Here is a 20,238-nt window from a genome sequence, read left to right on the forward strand (position 1 = left end):
CAACCTAAGTACAAAATGCTACTAGTTTTTTTCATTTTCCATTCCCAATCTTATTTGTCCTAACCACACCTAATTTGACAACTATTTTTTTTTAAAAGCTAGTTATCTTTATCAAGTCTTCTCAGAGCATTTACTTGGTTTTCACTGCAACTGTAACTTTCTTTTTAATGCTCATATTCATCACTACAAAAATACAACTGATAAGGTCTGGGAACAAAATAGCTGACTCTTGGTAATGTAGAACTCAACAGGCTAAGAGTCATGGGCTTCCATGTGATTTTTAAGGAGGCTGTAAAGCCCCTGTTTAATCCAGTGAGTTGGTTAAGTGGAGGTTGGTTAAGAGAGCTTTTACTGTTTGTTTTTTCTATTTGTCCTTTCCATAACAGAATTTCCCATGAAGCATACACATCACATGATGCCTTCATGCTTTACTCACTGGGTGAAATGCTGAACCCACATGTTGACCACTGCTCTTCCATCACTTATTTCCTAAATGATAGAGCAGATTCATAGCTAGTATCAAAAACTATCATCTTTTATCTATGTGTTAACATGCATTAGTTACCATGGGGTGTTTATGAAGCCCACATAATACCAGGGATGATTTGTGCAAATAATGAGTTGCTGTTGGGATTGCTTTACTACTTACATAAGAAGCACAGGGCAGGAGAGGAAATGGGGTTCATTCTGAACCCTAATTTTAAAATAATTAAGTTTGATGTCCCAACTTTCAGGGTACTCAATGAAAAGGAGGAAAAGAATCCTCGTAGGACATTTTTTTCTTAGTTATTCTCCATCTTTTGGCGATCAGTTTGTGTCACTGGAGTAAGAGAAGATGATACAACAGATTGCCTATGGATCGGTTTATTTACAGGACACTACCAGTTCATGATAGACTAGTCCAGGAGTAAATGTTAGGTCCTGTGACAGACAGCAGCACCACTGTTCATCCCCACATAACATCTCTACATAGGGAAGAACCATAGTCCTAGCCAGGCATAATTATTTACTTGTTAGAAAATCTTCCTTAGCAATTTCAAATCCACACCCTATCATGTGGGATTTGTACATTATATAAGCATTCCACTTTCCCGCACCCATATCCCTACAATACTATTTACAACACAGAATCTGGGCCTAAAGTAAAATTCCAATACAAGTCATCCCTTCCATGTTTAACATCTCATTATCAGTGGTATGCTGTATGAGCTATTTGGGGGCCAGATATAAGTGAAAATCCCATAGTACCTTTTTTTTTAATTCATATGTATGTAAAATGTAACAAGTATTAACATTTTAAATAATCTGATTTACTTAATGAACATTCTGATATGGAGAGGAAACTTCACTCTTGAAACACTTTTTCCTCATATAATTTCAAATTATGAAGAACTAAAAACATAATACTTCGTAGTTTGATAAGATTCAGCCTATCAGTTCTCTACTCAAAGGTTATTAAATCTTACAGTTTGAGCCAATATTACCACCACACAACTGTAAAATAAATTTATTGATGATAACTTTATAGAATTTACTCCCTGTATTTGATGTTACAAACTTTAGGGTCTTTGAGATATGCAGGATCCTTGTATGTAACTGGCATAAACCCTGTAAAGAGATAATGAAAGTTCTTCACAAAAGATAATAAGCAAAATTTTGGTTAGCATAATTCAGTTTTTCAGATGCTCTTACCCATTACTTGAGCTCTCTTAATTGCTTTTGTGATTTCTTTTTGTTTCTTCCCACAAAGACCTATAAAAGAAATTGCTTTCTTATTCATAAAAAAATGCCAGTAATCAAAATGCATAACAATTGTCTATGTCATGGAAGGATTGGAAAACCTGTAAAGAGCCAGATAGTAACTATCCTAGGCTTTGTGGGCCATACAGTCTCTGTCATCATTACTCAATTCTGCTGTTGTAGCTCAGACACTATGGAAACTAAGCTATTTACAAAAACAAGTGGCAGATCCGATTTGGCCTATAGGCAATAGGCCCCTGGTTTAAATAATAGCCTGGGGATGATTACAGTATACTCCCAAACAGCAAAGTAATTTTTTTAAGCCCATGTTTTCTACATGTTGTCAGCCTATAGTTAACTGAGTATAAGAAGACACGCGAAATAATTATCCTTTGGCCTAAGAAGAGGCTTTCTCAAACTACCCATAGTATCTGGTGTCATAGTAATTTGTAGCACTATTTGAAAATCTGCCAGTTTCCTTAAATAACAGAAGTAGCTTTATATAAGTCTTACCTACATTTAAGTTGCTATAATATATAGAAAACAAAATACCTGTTATGTGCCTTCCATAAATGCATCCAGTAAATGGAGAAATAAACTGGGATAAAAGCTGTTTTGAGTTATATTTGAAAAGGAAAAAAATTTACATTAATACACTTGTTATTCAATCTTGAATGGTAAATTTAAAAAAAAACCTTATGCCACACCTTCAAGTTATGTAAAGGTTTATTAATACATTTCAGACAAACTTCAAAAATATGAATAAAAACACTGAATTATGTTAATTCTATTAATAGGTCATCTTTTTAAATAACTAAAGTAACCACTAAAGTTGACATCTCTTATCCAGTGTGTCAAAAAAGTCTATACAACAGATTAATGATCATATTCTTTCAGTGCTAAAGCTGTTCCCTTGACTTTTCCACAGATAACTTTTCTCAAATACTGTTGCTTTTATAACAAGGTACAAAACATTTCATCTATCATGATAGGCTATCACATAATATCAGACTACAATGAGGTCTTCAAGATGCACAGGTACATCAGGCCGTTTGCTGTTATTTATGTTTTATTAATTTAAATTCTTTAGCACTTTCTATGTACCAGGCATCATTCTAGGCACTATGCATAATCCTAATATGTTGCATTTTAAAATTCCTTGGGTTTTCTCCCACCAAGGCAGCTATCACTTCATACTACTGTCAGTATACTTAGCTCCAGCACCATTCTCTCCCCTAAATTTGCCACTTTTAATTTGCTGAGTGCTCGACAACAGAGAAAATTACATTTGAAATAGCGATATTGGTGGTGAGGTACAGAGATCAACTTCACCAGAGGAGCTTTTCCCAAACTACTGAACTACACCAACTGAGAATCACTGCCACAGCGAGCTACTGTAAAGACATTTTGGGCAAAGAAAAAAGAGGAATGCTAAGCTGAATTAACAGTAAATGAGGGACAGCCAAGGGGCTCTTATTTGAATAAAACAGAGATGCCTTGTATCGATATGTAGAAGTATAACGAGATCTGAAATTATGAAGTTGCTAAAACAGTCACCCTACACAAAGCCTGTTATAAAAACTGACTTCTCTGTTGTATTAATAAAGGAGCCAAAATCCCAAAATCAAGTATCATAGTGAAGTAAAACCAGATCTCACCTGTACATTCTTATAATCTACACGTTTTCCACACAAGATACATTTTTTCAGAGGCTCCTTATAAGGATTTTCCATTGGAACAGGCTAAAGGAAAAAAATATATGGTAATATAGTTTGTGTTAACTTTGAATCGAAAAAACTTAAAATCTTAGGTTACCACATTTAAATCTCTCCAAGGGATTAGTTGTACCTTTCTTACTGTGAAAGAGAACACAACAGCTAGGCTTGTAAAGGAAAAATCGAGTATTTCAGAAAAAGATTCACCATTTTAAAGGTTTCAGTGTACTCAAACATATTTTGTGCAAGTGTCTTGTTTAAGTTTGGCTAAGGAGGAATTAAGTCATGGAGGAGGATTCTGAGATAAAATACAATCTTTGGAGAAAAAAGGGCTTATGGGAGGGGGAAAAAAATTCAATTCTTCAATAAATGATTCTCTCCTCAAATGCTTTGTCCCGACTGTAGGTGACTAAAAATTCTCAGATTTAAATAAAGGAAAACTTAAGCACAACAGATACCATATGCAATTCTTAAATTATAATCCCTGAATCCATCCCCATATTTCTCTAGATGTTTTATCGCTATTTTTCTTGTAAAAAGACAATGCAGGACTTCCCTGGTGGCGCAGTGGTTAAGAATCCGCCTGCCAATGCAGGGGACACGGGTTCGAGCCTTGGTCCAGGAAAGATCCCACATGCCGCGGAGCAACTAAGCCTGTGCGCCACAACTACTGAGCCTGCACTCTAGAGCCTGTGAGCCACAACTACTGAGCCCGTGTGCCACAACTACTGAAGCCCGCGTGCCTAGAGCCCGTGCTCCGCAACAAGAGAAACCACCACAATGAGAAGCCCACACACCGCAACAAAGAGTAGACCCCGCTTGCAGCAACTACAGAAAGCCTGCGTGCAACAACAAAAAAAGCCAACGCACTCAAAAATAATAAATTAAGATAAAAAAAGACAAGGCTTAGTGTAATACTATCAGGTTCTTTGACTACAATTTTATGGCCCCAGACTGTTTTGTAAGTTTGTGTCAGCCTTTTTCGTTTTTCTTTTTCACTACTGCCTCTAATGCTTCTATCACAAGGCCTCCCTCCTAAAATCAGTTTAGGTGTCTCCAGTATACAGATTCTTAATGTAGAAATGGCTATGAAGTCCCTGAACCGCTGTAGTTGTATGCAAAATTTCAAATAAATGGGACTGTGTGCCTTTTTCTGGGAGAGCCCATAGCTTTCATTAGTCTTAATGGGTTTAATGACCTAAAGAGGAGCTCTAGTAATTTCCTTTACTCTCTTGACTATGGTGTGAATTACATGACCGAGATGGACGCTCAGAGGGACTAGAGGGGTTTTTCTGTTTTTTTCCAACTCCTCAAATGTTCTTAATCCAATTTACATTCAGCTTACCTGTAGTGACTGTGTTCCTTCTCTACACTGTGCAAAGTGCTTCATATGGTCTGATTAGTGTCAGATTATCTTTGCATGTAGCAAGAAAACCTATACTGCCCAAGTCCAATGATAGTACTTGAAACCCATAAAAATACATCTACAGTTTAGAAGAGACTGTACTTAATGTCCTGGTATAAAACTTTAATTTTGATGCCGCATTTATTAAAGCAGCTGCCACCCAGCCAAAGTGATGAATAGGAGGAAGACAGAATTGAATTTGAAATGAGGAAGAGAGCCAAGGTATATGTAAACTTTGTACAATCCCTTTTTTTAGGTTTTCTGTAATTACTGCATGCACCAAAACTACCTTTTTTTTTTTTTTTTTTTTTTTTTTTTTTTTTTTTTTTGCGGTACGCGGGCCTCTCACGGTTGTGGCCTCTCCTGTTGCGGAGCACAGGCTCCGGACGCGCAGGCTCAGCGGCCATGGCTCACGGGCCCAGCCGCTCTGCGGCATGTGGGATCTTCCCGGACCAGGGCACGAACCCGTGTCCCCTGCTTCGGCAGGCGGACTCTCAACCACTGCGCCACCAGGGAAGCCCCAAAACTACCTTTTTAAATTCCCAAAGCACATATCTAGGAAGCAAAATATGGTGTTACAGAAGCCATGCTTCTTGCTAGGAATCTAGGGATTCTTACTTCAAAGTTCACTTAAGTAACTACTCAATAAATTATAATTTTCCAACTCAGACTAATGATTATCATCTTAATTGTTGTTGTCCTTCAGCTGAACTCTTCAAATAGCAAAGACATAAGAACTTGGTCGTATTTGCAAATGCTTTATTAAAAGTAAGAAAAAAATTCTTACCAGGTCCTCATTGCTGGTTACCTGTTTATATTGTGAACAACTTCTTCTCCACAGCACTGCAATTAAACAGAAACAGCAACGAACTAATTATTTTTGTTAGCTGAGCAGGTAAGGAAAGATTTTGCTTCTGTGGAGGCGAGATGAATTAAGGGACATAGCAGAAAAGAAAGGTTTTATATTCATTATACTAACAAGGTTAAATATAGGTTAAAAGTCTTCAGATTTGAGGCACAGTTAGACTTAGGATAAATGTGCTTTCTGGGGCTTTGGGAAAAGGGCATATATATTCCCACCCATACAATCTCCCACCTGTTCCGGAAATTTATATTCCCTTCTCTCCATGGGTAGAGACAGATTTTAATGCAAACTGAAAGGCATTGTCATACCAAAGGGAAAATGAAAAGATTCTTTACAAAGAAGCACAAAGTAGATAAAAGTGCAGAAATGATAGATTCCAGGGCCCATGTCATAATTTCGCCCAGATCTGGGCCCTCAGACATCTGGAATTCGCTGCTAGGTGACTGAAAATGCTCCTTACCAAGTCTACCCGAAGATCTTGGGCAAGTCCCTGCCTCTTTTTAAGAATCACCCCATCACACTCCTCGTACGTTTTTTTTTTGTTTTGTTTTTTTTTTTTAAAGTACTGGGCTATATTTCACGCCCTCTTCAGCTTTAAAATAGTAGTCACGGGCCATTACAGATTCCCATTTACCTTGGAGAAAACTGCTTAGACACCGGAGTCCTTTAGCTAACAGTGACGACTCCACCGACCTAATTAGGGCTAAGCCAAACGGCTGCAATGCTATAAAGGAGCCTAGGATATGGAGACTTTACCTGCATGAGCCCCAGAATCTGTGAGGCAGACAGCAGCCGTTACGAAGTGCGTTAACGTTCTCCTTCCTAGCCCACTGCAAAGGGCTACCATAGCTGCCATGGTTCGTTGCTCCTCCTCTTCCTTTCCTTTTTCCAAATCGTCTGGACAAGTCACTTCCGGTATGCTTCCCCTGTTGGCCCAAGTACTCGGTTCAAAGGTTCCGAAGGCGAACGTAAGGAATCCAAGGAAAGAGCAGGTGGGGATTTCTACGCACCTGCGCAGTACCTTCCCGTTCTCCTCCTCTCCCTCTTGCCGCGCCGCAAGATTGGACGAAGAGAGGGCGGGCTCCTACGTCTGTGCTTCCGCTTCCGGTCCCAAAGCCCTAACAATTGGTTTGTGACCCTTCCCAAAGGTGGATAGAGAGGCGAGCGCGGTTTCCGCCTGTTGTTACCTTACCCCTGTTGCTGCGCTCACCCCTTCACTGGGGTTTGGCGGCTGGGTCACGCGGAACGACGTTCGGGCAGGGCCCCCAGCCCCTGCCATGGATGAAGGTTGTTCCCGCATCCGCCGGCGGGTATCGGTCCGCAAAAGGAACCGTCCTAGCTTGGAGAGCCTTTTTGCCGCCCCCACCGCGGCCGAGCTTAAGCCCGGCGATGAGGAGAAGGAGGACGAGGACGAGGAGACGGTGGCTGGGAGCCGGCGGCGAAAAACCATGGACGTGCAGCCGGTCGAGGTACAGCCCCGTCACCTCTCAAATTCCCCTGAGTTCCACGTTCCATTTCCCACCTGTGGGGTGATGACGCAAATCCAGGTCTCCCCCTGCGCATGCTCACTGAAAGAGGCGTGGGAGACCAGCTGAAGAAGGCGTGGTTGGAACGCCAAAAAGTTTGGCAGTTCCTTTCCCAGGTGCAAACAATTGACCAATTATCTACTAGCCTTCGTGTGCTTACCTCGTCTTTGTTATCGCTGTTAATCCTCACCTGTGAGGTGTTGCACTGTTAGCCCCATTTTTATATAGATATGAAACCCCGAGACAGAAGTTGTACATGCAGCAAGTAAGTGGCAGGACCGAGACGCAAACCTAGACTTCCAAGTTTCTGCTGCTCCTTGTACTAAAAATCTACCATTTACTGCAGACCTATTATGTGCTGGGTACTTTGTTAAACTATTTACGTTATCTAGATTTTACAACAGAAATCTGGCCCTGGGAAGTTAAGAAACTACACTTCCTACTCTAAATCTTGGGTTCTTAATCACTCCCCTATATTGCTACCTCCAAATTCCATCTCCTCTGTTTATAGACCATACCAAGTCAGACACTCCCTTTCAATTTCAGATTTCTAAAAACAATCTCCTTGGAGTGTCCAGTGGTACAAGCATGATTTTATTACAGGCCAGTCTCTGCAGATTGGAGTATCGGAGGTGAAACGGTACTGCGGTTATCAGAAACTTCTAGTGAGATGGAAATGGTACTGTGGTTATCAGAAACTTCTCCCCTTCCAGTAGATGGTTATCGGTCTTGCTGCCATTTTAAAGGATTTAGCACTAGCTTAAGAATTAGGGTCCCAGCATCACTAGGAGGACAGTTTATGCCAGTCACTTAACCTCTCTGGGCCTCCATTTCTTGATCTGTAAAATGGGATGATAGTATCTATTTTATAGGCAGATTTACCTTTAGGTCTGTGATCCATAAGTGACCATATAATTATACGCTTGATAGAGCCCTCAGCTGAAACTTTTATTCTTAATGAAGCTAGAATTGACCATAAATCTTTTTGTTTTCTTTCCAGAATATTGACAGTGAAGAGGACATGTTTGGTGACTATGATAGCTTTGCTGAAAACTCTTTTTTAGCTCAAGTTGATGACCTGGAACAAAAATATTTGCAACTTCCTGAACATAGGAAACATGCTACAGACCATGCCAGTGAAGATCTTTGTTCAGAAAGCATTAAACACAACACACACAGCATTACTACTGTAGGCGACTGTACTGAATTAAAAATAGATGAGCACACGAAGAACCAGAGCGGGCATGAAGATGTCTCTGTTGATCCTGAAGCTGATGTTTTGTATGGTATACCTTCCTCACAGGTTTTATTCTTTGAAAATTTATATAACTCTTCAAGTGATTTGGGTGCTCCATCTACTGAAGAGAGGGATTGGAACTCAACCTCTCACAAGACTGTGAACGAGGAATTGCCCATTAATAACGTAGAGCATCCACAGCAAACTGATGAATCCTCTTCTAAAGTCAGAACTAGTTCAGATGCGAATAGGAGAAAAAGTCTTAAAGATCATCTAAAAAACACCATGACTGGAAATGCCAAGGCCCAAACACCAGTATTTTCTAGGACTAAACAGCTCAAAGAGACTCTTCTGTCTGAAGAAATTAATGTTGCTAAGAAAACAATTGAGTCATCATTAGATGACCTTGGTCCTTTTTATTCATTACCCAGCAAAGTGAGAGACCTTTATGTTCAGTTCAAGGGAATTGAAAAATTATATGGTAATGTTTTTTGCTGGAATGAAAAAAATTTACCATCATTACTGTAATATTGATGCAAATCAAAAGAAAACTGATGCTTCTATGGTCATATTTCTCCCCTTAAAACAAATCGAAACATCAGTCCTCTGAGCCTTCCATCCCTATCCTGCTGCTATTGAACTTCTTTCCTTCCCTTCGTGGTCACACTTCTCCAACGTGTTATCCTTGCTGCCTCCCTTTCCTCACTTCAGATAATTCCCAGTCCACTCCAACTCTGGGTTCTGTGCTGTCACTTAAGATACAATGACTAGGGGGTTGCAGCTCAGTGATACTTTTATTTCTTACCTTCTTTGACAGTTGCTTACCTGACAAAACTGACCAAACTCTTCTTGAAACACCCATTTCTTGACTTGACATTCCATTCCTGGTTTTTTTTCTCTGGTTGTCTAGCTGCTCCTCAGTTTTCTTAGCTAATGCTTCCTTAGCTGGCTCTTACTTTACTACCAAAACTTAGTTGCTGAAATTCCATTGACTACTCATATGTCTTGAGTGAAGGAAGTCAGTATTTGTAAAACTGACTGAACTGTTTAGTTTGATTAAAACTAAACATTTTTAAGGACAGCTAACATTAGGATTTAAGTACAAAGAAATAGTATTAATAATAATTCATTTGTAACGTTTTTCAAAAATCCTGGGTCCTTGCATATATTTCAAATATGTGTCATTTTAGACAGAAGGGACACTTGCTTCCATCCCTGAAGAGCAGCCTATCATCCAATTACTTCAAAGTTATTTCTGAAACTCCTAAGTTAGTATCTTATGAACCACATGAAAACATGAGTTCGCATCTCAGGAGAAGACAATCAGGTTGGAGAAATAGGACTACAGGAAGCAAAGTCTAATATAAGGCTTTACAAGAGTCTTAACAAATTCTGAATTGCAAGGTTTGCGGTTTAAGAGCTACAGGTGTATATTGCCCTTAAAGTAGATGTTAACTTTCTTCCCTCTGCTTTTCTCCTAGCACCTTGTTTTTTGTCTAATCTGCATCTCCTGCCAGAATGAGTGCCCTGAGGACAGGGCTCTATCTAACTCATCTTTTTCTTACGTGACTAGCACTGTGCCTGGTACACCCTGGTAGGTTCTCAACTGCTGGGGTTTGTCAGCCTAGTTAGGAATTCTGGCCATGTCACTTAAACACAGGTTTTGCGCTCTGAGCCTTAGTTCCTGCTCTGTTAAAAGGGGATAATAATAATAGTTGTTTTTCCAGTTTTGTGTCAAGGACATGCCAAATTAGACGTTGGTAATGACTGTCAGTAATTATATTGATTGCTTCTAAGTAAGAACTTCAGTAAATAACTTTTTTTTTTGGCTGTGTTGGGTCTTAAACTGCGGCACATAGGATCTTCGTTGCACCATGTGGGATCTTTTGTTGTGGCGTGTGGGCTTCTCTAGTTGCAGTACGCGGGCCTGGTTTGCCCTGTGGCATGTGGAATCTTAGTTCCAGACCAGGGATCGAACCCACGTTCCCTACATTGGAAGGCGGATTCTTAACCACTGGACCACCAGGGAAGTCCCAGTAAATAACTTTTTAAAATCTCTTTTTATTTGTAAATCTGGCTTAAGGATGACCAAGTTAAAGCATAAATATGTGTGCTACTTTTCATTGAGCTAAAGCAATGCTTCTCAAAGTGCACTTCCTACTGCAGCATCAGCATCACCTGGAAATTTGTTGAAATGCACATTCCCAGGCTCCACCGTAGCCCTCCTGAATCAGAACCTTGGGGTGGGACCTGGCCATCTGCTTTAGTAAGTCCTCCAGGTTATTCTGATGTGTGGAAAGTTTGAGAGCTACTGAGTTAGAGAACTTCAACCTTAAACTGTTATTTTTGCTTCTTAAGTGTAGAATTATGCTTAATTTGTTTTATAGAAATGTTGGGAACTAAGTTAATGTAATTTTCTTTTAATGTGTGAAGATAGATGTTATTCCTAAATATTCATTATTTTGGTCATTTTATACTTTAAAATTCTGAGTTGGATAAAATGTGGATATGGTCAAGTTGTATTTTCACACAAACATCTGCAGTTTGATAACTAGTGGGTGATACTAGTCTGAAGTATTTTTTAATATTTAAGTATTAAATATTCAATTTATTTAAATATTTTTGAAAAATTTTAATTTAAGCATAGTTGATTTACAATATTGGTTTCAGGTGTACAACATAGTGATTCAGTATTTTTATAGATTATACTCCATTTAAAGTTATTACAGGGGACTTCCCTGGCAGTCCAGTAGTTAAGACTCCATGCTTCCACTGCAGGGGGCACAGATTCAATCCCTGGTTGGGGAACTAAGATCCCACATGCAGCACGGCACAACCAAAAGATAAAAAAATAAGTAAATAAAATAAAGTTATTACAATATAATGGCTGTATTTTCCTGTGCTGTAAAATATTGAGATACTTTTAAAGTAAAAATACAGTCATTTGCAAATATTTCATGCTGCAAAGAAATACATCATATGATTGTGCAATAATTCAGTCTTTACCCCTTGATGGCTCTTTGTTATATATAAACAATGTTATGGTGAACATCTTGCACATAACCTGTATATATATACCCTTGCTTTTATTTCTGTAGGTGTAGAGTTCTACAAGCAATACTGCTAGATCAAAGGCAGTGTACAGTTTTATTTTTGATGCTGCTAGATTGCTTTCCAAAAAGATTGTAGCAGTTTATGCTTTCGTCAACCATACACAAAAATGCCTGTTCATGTCCACTCTAGTAAACTCTGGATTTTATGTGTGGGGGGCTTTTTTTTTGGTATTAGCCATTTGCATTTCTCCCTGGTGTGAAATGTCTTGTCATATCTTTTGCCCATTTTTCTAGGGATAAAAATGATGCATATTTTGAAGACTTTTGATGATCCACATTGTCAAATTTTCCTACAGAGTAGTTATACTAGTTTTCACATTGTTTTGGATCTGATGTGATCATTTTCATAAATTCCACCTTGCTAAGTTGTAGAAATTCTGGATGTTCTAGTTAATAACCCTAGTCTTTTATGGTTTAAACAGTCTCATCAGTCAGTTTAAGGTGGTATTCAGGTCATTCATACTTCAGCTCCCTATGAGAGCTGATTGAATAGTCTTTCTTAGTTTGTGTAAAACCTCATAAATTTTATTCCTCCTCGCCCTGTTTCCCTCTAAGATGGTATTTGGGTGAATGAGGAAGGGAATCTTACACAGTGTCCTTGTAGAACATAAGAGGAAGGCCTTAGAATTCACACAGATCCTTGAAGTGCCCGTTAGCCCCTCCATGTCCCAGGTGACATCTCTTGTCCAGCAGGTGCTGTCTGCCCTGTGGAATCGTAGACCTCAGCCTGCAGCTGGAAAATAGGTGGGCTAGTTGCCCACCTCACTGACCAGGCCTGAACTAGAATGCACACCATGTATTGGGGATTTTGACAATTAACATTGATATACAGTTACATTTATTGCTATGAGAAGATGCTACACAGGGTAAGATTTGATTTTTTCTTCTTAGAAAACAGATTGTAGAAGGGGAAATTAAGGGTTTTTTTTTTCTTCCAATTCCACAGAATGGCAACATGCTTGCTTAACATTGAATTCTGTGCAAGAAAGAAAAAATTTAATATATTCCTTGCCAACAAGTGGTGGAAAAACCCTCGTGGCTGAGATTTTAATGCTGCAAGAACTGCTTTGCCGGCGAAAAGATGTTTTAATGATCCTACCATATGTGGCAATTGTTCAAGAAAAGGTGTGATTTTTTTTTTAACAAGTGGTATTTGCTAATGTAATTTTGACATTCAGATATAAAAACTAGTATAAATGTAACAACTTTTTATTGACTGAGAAGAGGTATCTCTATTAATGATGGAGACTTACTATTTTTAGGATGTGCTAATGCAGTGTGGAGTACTTAACCGAAAATCTCTTCTAATTACCTGTTTCAGAAGGGGTTTTATTGTTTTCTAAACCTGTGGATTAAACTCCATTTTACATGTTGTATTGATATTTAGCCTGCTTTTTCAAGCAGAAACTAACCAATTATTTTATCAAAATAAATGAGTTATTCTGATTTTTTAACATCAGAGGAGACACTTAAAATTTATATTTATATTATCTAGTTTAAAAGTGACATTTATTTGCAAAGATTAATACATTAATTATGACATTTCTTATATATATATAGGTATGTATTATCTGTGACCCTGTTCCCATTGTTTGGTATTAAACACTATTTTAGATTTTTTAAATTCCTGTGAACACTTAATAATTAGGATTCTTATCTGATTTTTTTTGTTTATTTTAACTAATATTCTAGATTTCAGGTTTGTCAAGTTTTGGTATAGAACTGGGTTTCTTTGTTGAAGAATATGCTGGAAGCAAAGGAAAATTTCCTCCAATTAAAAGAAGGGAAAAGAAATCACTATATATTGCCACTATTGAAAAAGGACATAGTCTGGTGAACTCCTTGATTGAAACCGAAAGGATTAACAGTCTGGGTCTGGTTGTTGTAGATGAGGTTGGTTACTCCATTTATTAATTTATCCACATTTTTATTATACTAACATTTATTATGTAGATCTGCTTAATACCTTTATGAGAGTAAGTAATTTATTTTAATATATAGATAACACAGATGAAGACATTTCATGCATGGTAATCTTTTTAAACATTTTTTATTTCTTTAATGTATCTATTTTATTTATTTTTGGCTGCATTGGGTCTTCGTTGCTGTGCGCGGGCTTTCTGTAGTTGCGGCGAGTAGGGGCTACTCTTCGTTGTGGTGCACGGGCTTCTCATTGCTGTGGTTTCTCTTGTTGTGGAGCACAGGCTCTAGGTGTGCGGGTTTCAGTAGTTGTGGCATGTGGGCTCAGTAGTTGTGGCTCGTGGGCTCAGTAGTTGTGGCTCGCGGGCTCTAGAGCGCAGGCTCAGTAGTTGTGGTGCACAGGCATAGTTGCTCCGCAGCATGTGGGATCTTCCTGGACCAGGGCTCAAACCTGTGTCCCCTGCATTGGCAGGCAGATTCTTAACCACTGCGCCACCAGGGAAGCCCCCATGCATGGTAGTCTTAAATTCAGTTTTGTGTCAAGCGTTTCTTGAAGAGTGAATATATGTATATATGTTCAGTTTTATAATAGTACTTATGAATTCCAGATGCCAGAATGTTGTCCTCAGGACAACCTCATTAACTTAAAATACCAGTGAAATAATGTATATGTACTCTAGTTGCCATAACGAAAATGCTTGAGTTATAAAGCAAAGATTGCTTCTTCATTTCATCCAATGTATGCTTGTTTTACATAGGTATTTTATGCAGATTTACTTTTCTCCCCTTTTTTTTTTAAATTTCAAAGTTGCACATGATTGGTGAAGGAAGCCGTGGGGCTATACTGGAAATGACTCTAGCAAAAATCCTCTACACTAGCAGTAAGTATTCTTTCAAATGTGGTCACTAATTGATTTATAATCAAGAGACCTATAAAAGACTTAATTCTATCACTAGCTAGATTATGTAACCTAGAGTAAGGTACTTAAGCTTTCTGCCTTAGTTTTTATGTCCAAAGTAAGCTTATAAATTTTGTTGGAAGAATGGATGAGTGAGTGAAGATAAATGAAGTTAACATTTGAGGATGTCCCCTATCAGTATCCTCCACTTAGTAGCTATGTGTGCTGAGGCATGTGACTCAACCTCTCTTTCTTCATCTGTAAAATGGGGATAATAATGGTACCAACCAGATGGGATTGTTGTGAGGATTATATGAGTTAACACATGTAATGGACGCATTCAGCCATGCCTAGCACGTAGCACAATAAGGGTTTGCTGCTGTTGCCACCATCAGTATGATCATCATACCAAGAAAACATTGTATATAAATAGTCACTTTAAGGAGCTATTTTACAGCATCAGATAGTCTTTAAATGTATATGAGATATTCTAAATATCTTCTCTATTATTTTTTGATACACTATTGCAGTAGCTTATTGTTATATTTTATAATAGTTTATATGCAGAAAATTATTAATCATAAAGGTCAGATCTTAAGAATTAGTTTTAAAATTTTGATAAGAGTGGTATTTAGGCAGGTTGTAGCACTTTATAATCATTTATTAAAAAAATATTTATTTAGTACCCCCTGTGCATCAGGCCCTGCCTTTATCAAACCTATATTTTAGTGAAAGTGAACAGATAATAAGCAGATAAACAAGAAAACATACGGTGTGTCAGATGGTGACAAATTCTATGGAAAAATATAAAGCAGAGCAAGAGGGGAAAATGATCATCTACTTGTCAAATCCAGTGTACACTGACTGTCCTTGTCTTAATTTCTCTTCAATATTTGATTATTTATCATTCATTTTTCCTTTGGATGCTGAAACATCATTCTGTCTTGGTTTCCCTACTATCTGTCTGTAAGACTGATCATGTGTTAGCATTGAGAGATAGCATAGCCTAATGCCTAAGGGCAGACTCTGGAGCTGGATTCAAATCCTGGCTCACTTTTAACTTTGTCTGTGACCTTGGGCAAGTTATAGTAACTGTGCCTCTTTTTCCTTATGCATCAAAAATGGGTGATAGTAATAGAACCTTCCTCACTGAATTGCTGTGAAGATAGCATGAGTACAGCATCTAGCATAGTACCTGCACATAATGGACATGTGTTTGCTACTGCTGTATACTTATTTGTCCTTCTGTCACCAATGCCTTACACTTAATAGATATTTGAATGAAAGGAATCTCTTTAGTTTCTCCTTTTGTTCTCCTTTGTGACGCTGCTTTCTAAGCATATTCATCATGTACATTGGTGTTACCATAGATTCCTCTTAGACTCTTCTCTTGTTTCTTACTTCATACAGTTTCTGCTAATTCTCATCCATACTCATGACTTCAAGGGCTCCTTGTGTTTCATGCCTCCCAATCTGTGTTACCAGCTTATACCTCTCTTCTGAGTAATATCATCTGCCAGATTAATACTCTGGTATTATACAGTTAACAGTTGAACAACACAGGTTTGAACTGCACGGGTCCACTTATATGTGGATTTTTTTCAATAGTAAGTACTACAGTACCACATGATCTGTGGTTGGTTGAATCCAGGGATGCAGAACTGAGGATATGGAGGACCGACTATAAGTTTTACACGGATTTTCAACTGCGAAGCAGGTTGGTACCCCTAACCCTCGTGTTGTTCAAGGGTCAACTGTGTTGGTATTTTTCTTACCTGCCCCCTCTTTCTCAAATCACTCAGGAAGAATAAGAACACTAAAGGGTTGCTAAAATTACTGTTATGATATACTAAGTAACACATTTTCCTCAATACTTTGGTTTTTTTTTTTTTTAGAAACAACTCAAATTATTGGTATGAGTGCAACATTAAACAATGTTGAAGACCTACAAGAGTTCCTGCAAGCAGAATATTACACGAGTCAGTTTAGACCAGTATGTACCTAAGGTTTGGTTTGTTATGTATCATCTTCTATTTAGAAAGAAAAGTAGCAAATGTACTGTATAAAAATTCTAAGAGTAGTGAAGGAACATAATGCCACTCACCATGGCTAAATGGTAGCAAGTTTGTGTGTAGAGGTCAGGGATCTTGGCTTGGGTCAGTACTGTATGGGTAACACCTGGAACAGTGCCTGACCCATGGGCCTTCAATGAATATTTATTGAATGGAATTTTTCAGACCCATTTTGCTTTTCTACTTTATATTCTGTAAGGTAAATTTTTTCATTCAGTGAGAATTTAGTGATTCAAGTTATTGGCACATAAAAAAATTTATCTTAAAAGTTAAAATATTTTCAAATATTTATGCTTTGGTAGTTTTAATGCTTTTTTAAAATAAGTTAAGACTTCACATGGATTTAAATTTAAACTCCCCAATAACAGTATTCCTAAAAGACTTGAAGAAAGTAAATAAATGTAGTTCATAGTTATTCGAAAGTAACTTATAATGTACATATACTCTGTTTGTAGTTTCTGTTTCTAAATAGGCTTTCAGAAAATAGTTTTTTTAGAATCACCAAATTTTAATTTGAAATTTAGTGTTTTTACATTTGCACCAAATATGAGAATTTTCAAGAGATATTTTCTGACCTTAATTGTCAAATTAGATGCTGTTCTTTTAAAAATTCAATGAGCTGTATTTACAAGCTTTTTTTGTCTACAAATAGTTAAATTAATAATTTGGTCATTTTTAGATTAAAACTGATGACTAATGAAGCTTTAAATCTTAAGGAATACCACAAATAACTCCTTAATAAAAGATAGAGTGTGAACACTTGACTCATTTATACTTCCTCTTGTGACACATAAAAGTATCTGATTTTCTTTTAGGTATGTGGCTATTCAATTCATAAGTATTTCTTCAAGGATATTAATCCCTGTTTTGATTTAAAGGGAAAAATAAACTTAGATGGGAAAGAAATAACTTTTAAGTTGAAGCATTCTACATACCTTAAGAAAAGCTAAAATTTTTGTATATCTTTCCTTTTTACAACATATCTTACAAAATTTGATACTCTGGAAAAAGGAATTTACATATGATATTAATTGCAAATGTCCTTTTAATTCGAGGTTGAATTAAAAGAATATCTGAAAATGAAGGACGCAATATATGAGGTTGACAGCAAAGCTGAGAATGGCATGACTTTTTCACGTCTCCTTAACTATAAGGTAACCTTGATAGTCCCTGAAGGTAAGGTTCCCAAACTTTGTGCCCAGCTTCCCTGGGGTACCACAAAAGAGTTGCATGGGTACCATGGGGTAGTTTAGTTGTTTCAGAGAAACAGCTGATGCTTGACAACTCTTGGACACCACACAAACTACTGGTTCAAGATAGGCAGTTTCCTATGTCAACATTAGATCACACTACATTACTTTCTACGATATTGTATCTTTGTGAAGTTGGGGGTTTTTGCACTTACTGTAAGCAAATACCATGTGAAAATCAATGTGGGACCGGAAATGAGGATTTCTAAGGTTTGGAAGACTGCAGGGCCCAGTTGTGTGCACATCCTGTTGGTGGGCTCTGATGGTTATTTAAGAATGAAATAAAAATTTTTTTTATTCAATTGATGTGTATTATTTATTTAGATGGCTACTAATTTGTGAGGAAATACATACTTATTAAGTTGTTTGGACCTAACTACCTAAGAATCAGAACTGTTAGTTATTTCTTTTGACCTTGGGGCTCCAGGAACCAAGAACATTTGGAGACCTCTCCCATAAATGTTTATTCATTCAGCAACAACAGCAAAACAAGAAGAACTATTTGTGGGCTGTATAGCTCAGATACTGGTGTATGAAAATGTTAATGTATACTATGTTAATGTTCTGTGATTTATGTGAAGGACATTAAAAGGGGAAGAAAGGGATTTTACAACAGTTTTAGAATTCTATAAAGGTATATTATTCTAAATCTGTACCTTAATTAGTTTTCAGTAAAGTTGAAGGAAGTGAGGAGATTTTAAATAACTTTACATTTTTCTTCATGTTCTTTGAGTTCTTTGCATCTGCTTGATAAATATATTTTTTATTTCTGAAAATATGTCCTGTAGTATGATTGAATCTATGTTTTTGAAAACTGTTAGTAAAGCGGGAGGTTTAGCTTATTTATGCAGTTCTTTGACTATTATTAGGATCAATCTCTGTTTCTCTCTGTGGACTTTTTCTGCTTCAGTGGAGATGGGCGTGCAATGGGGTTATTAATAACTAACTATTTTCACTTCCTTTATTTAAAACTAAATACACCTAACGAAACCCTAAGAACCCAAGAGAAAAGTGGGACTTAACATTTTGCTGTTTAATATAGGTTGTATCTTTTCTTTTAAATGATCATATTTTAAATGAGAAGTTCAAAATTATGCTTGGTTTACTTACCTTTCAAAGCTTACCTTTTTACTTACCTTTTACACTGGTAAAATGAAAGGCTTTCATGGTTGCTAACTACCTTGTTCCTAAATCTTGTTGTGCAGTATTCTGATACTCTGAAAAAGATGGATCCTGATCACTTGGTAGCATTGGTGACAGAAGTTATTCCCAATTATTCCTGCTTAGTTTTTTGTCCCACTAAGAAGAACTGTGAAAATGTAGCAGAAATGATATGCAAAATTTTAAGCAAGTATGTTACTCTTTTAAAAATATTGTTTCATTTTTATTATGATTTACAGGCTGTATGTTCTGTTTATTCAACAAGCACTAATTACTTCTTGCAGAACATTATACTAAGTTGTTATAATAGATTCTAAAGGCCCTGACCTTGAAGAAAGTTGAGCTGTGAAATTCACATATGTGAAATGGCCAGAGAAAAATTCTACATGTAAGAGAGCGCTGACTAATATAATGGCTTGGCTGCACAGTGAATCGTCTTGGGGCCTTTTTAAAATTTCAGTGCCCAAGCTACATCCAAGACAAATCAGAATATATGGGAGTGGGACCCAGGCACCATTATTTTGTAAAGCTCCCAGGGAGAGTCCAACATGCAGCCAAGGTCAACCACTGGCCTACATGATCAGAGGACTAATCACTAATCACTGTGTGGATGAATCATATCTTCAGCTTAAGTTTCTTTTTAAATTAAGTACTGTTGCCTTTGTTTTCTTAGTAAACTTCACACTTAGGTTGTGTGGACATTTGAATTGAATTTCCTAAATAATTAAGAAATGTATTAGTTTGTAATTTTATACTATAAAATTTTAATGTTGGTTCTGTTATGTCATAGAGATAAGTATAAAATGAACTTAAGTATAAACAGTTTAGTTTTTTCTGTACCTTTTTGTCCCATGTGTAGTTTTATTACATTTTTCAGACTTCTTTTTGGCCCCTGAGCCAATGCTATTTCACTGTTCACAGACCAGTACTATGGATTCTAATCTAGCCATCCTCTGCCTCCCCTCCCAAGCCTGCTGTCATCATGGATTGATCTAATACAGAGTTAAATTCATTGACTAGCACAAAGATGCAGATGTTCGGGATAAAGTCCAGGAGTTTCCCATTTCAGTAACAGAGTCTGCCTCTACATCTGCGATGTAGATTATAAAAACCTAAGGAGATTAAATTATCATTGAGATATTCTCAGTAAATCAGTTGTTTTCTTAGAATAAGGTAGTGTAGCACTGACTAAGTGATGGGGAAATTTAGAGACAAACTTTTGACTGGGAGATGTGAGGTTTATTATTAGTCAAGTTATATCCTTGACTTATTTTGCTTTTTGGTGATAACAGTTTATTTGGGTCATAAATGTTGATGTTTAATATTGAATTACTT

General features: G+C 37.3%; 2 protein-coding genes across 5 annotated transcripts in view; one reads left to right on the plus strand and one right to left on the minus strand.

Annotated features, from left to right (window-relative positions):
* Window positions 1-1,491: 1,491 nt before the first annotated feature.
* On the minus strand, window positions 1,492-6,607 carry MRPS18C (mitochondrial ribosomal protein S18C). Of its 2 annotated transcripts, XM_079710172.1 has the most exons (6): window positions 6,482-6,607; window positions 5,648-5,703; window positions 3,399-3,482; window positions 2,293-2,350; window positions 1,693-1,752; window positions 1,492-1,608 (listed from the first exon to the last, which is right to left on the minus strand). In XM_079710172.1, the coding sequence occupies exons 1-6, from the start codon at window positions 6,579-6,581 to the stop codon at window positions 1,532-1,534; spliced, it is 435 nt and encodes a 144-aa protein (XP_079566298.1). In that variant the 5' UTR covers window positions 6,582-6,607; the 3' UTR covers window positions 1,492-1,531. The 2 variants fall into 2 exon arrangements, with proteins under 2 accessions (XP_079566298.1, XP_079566299.1); XM_079710173.1 differs by lacking the exon at window positions 2,293-2,350.
* A 395-nt stretch (window positions 6,608-7,002) lies between these two features.
* The window catches only part of HELQ (helicase, POLQ like), a gene marked incomplete at its 5' end in the record, with an annotated part of 48,578 nt that continues 35,342 nt past the window's right edge, over window positions 7,003-20,238 (plus strand). The window contains 8 exons of one of the 3 annotated variants that reach the window (XM_079698295.1): window positions 7,003-7,194; window positions 8,252-8,969; window positions 12,548-12,726; window positions 13,294-13,494; window positions 14,330-14,402; window positions 16,316-16,413; window positions 17,548-17,646; window positions 18,948-19,093. In XM_079698295.1, the coding sequence (XP_079554421.1) occupies window positions 7,003-7,194; window positions 8,252-8,969; window positions 12,548-12,726; window positions 13,294-13,494; window positions 14,330-14,402; window positions 16,316-16,413; window positions 17,548-17,646; window positions 18,948-19,093 (1,706 nt within the window). Of the gene's footprint in view, window positions 7,195-8,251; window positions 8,970-12,547; window positions 12,727-13,293; window positions 13,495-14,329; window positions 14,403-16,315; window positions 16,427-17,547; window positions 17,647-18,947; window positions 19,094-20,238 lie in introns of those variants that run through there. The other 2 variants (XM_079698296.1, XM_079698297.1) reach the window with 2 other exon arrangements.

The sequence above is a fragment of the Hyperoodon ampullatus genome (assembly GCF_949752795.1).
Source record: "Hyperoodon ampullatus genome assembly, chromosome: 1".
Taxonomy (NCBI): domain Eukaryota; kingdom Metazoa; phylum Chordata; class Mammalia; order Artiodactyla; family Ziphiidae; genus Hyperoodon; species Hyperoodon ampullatus.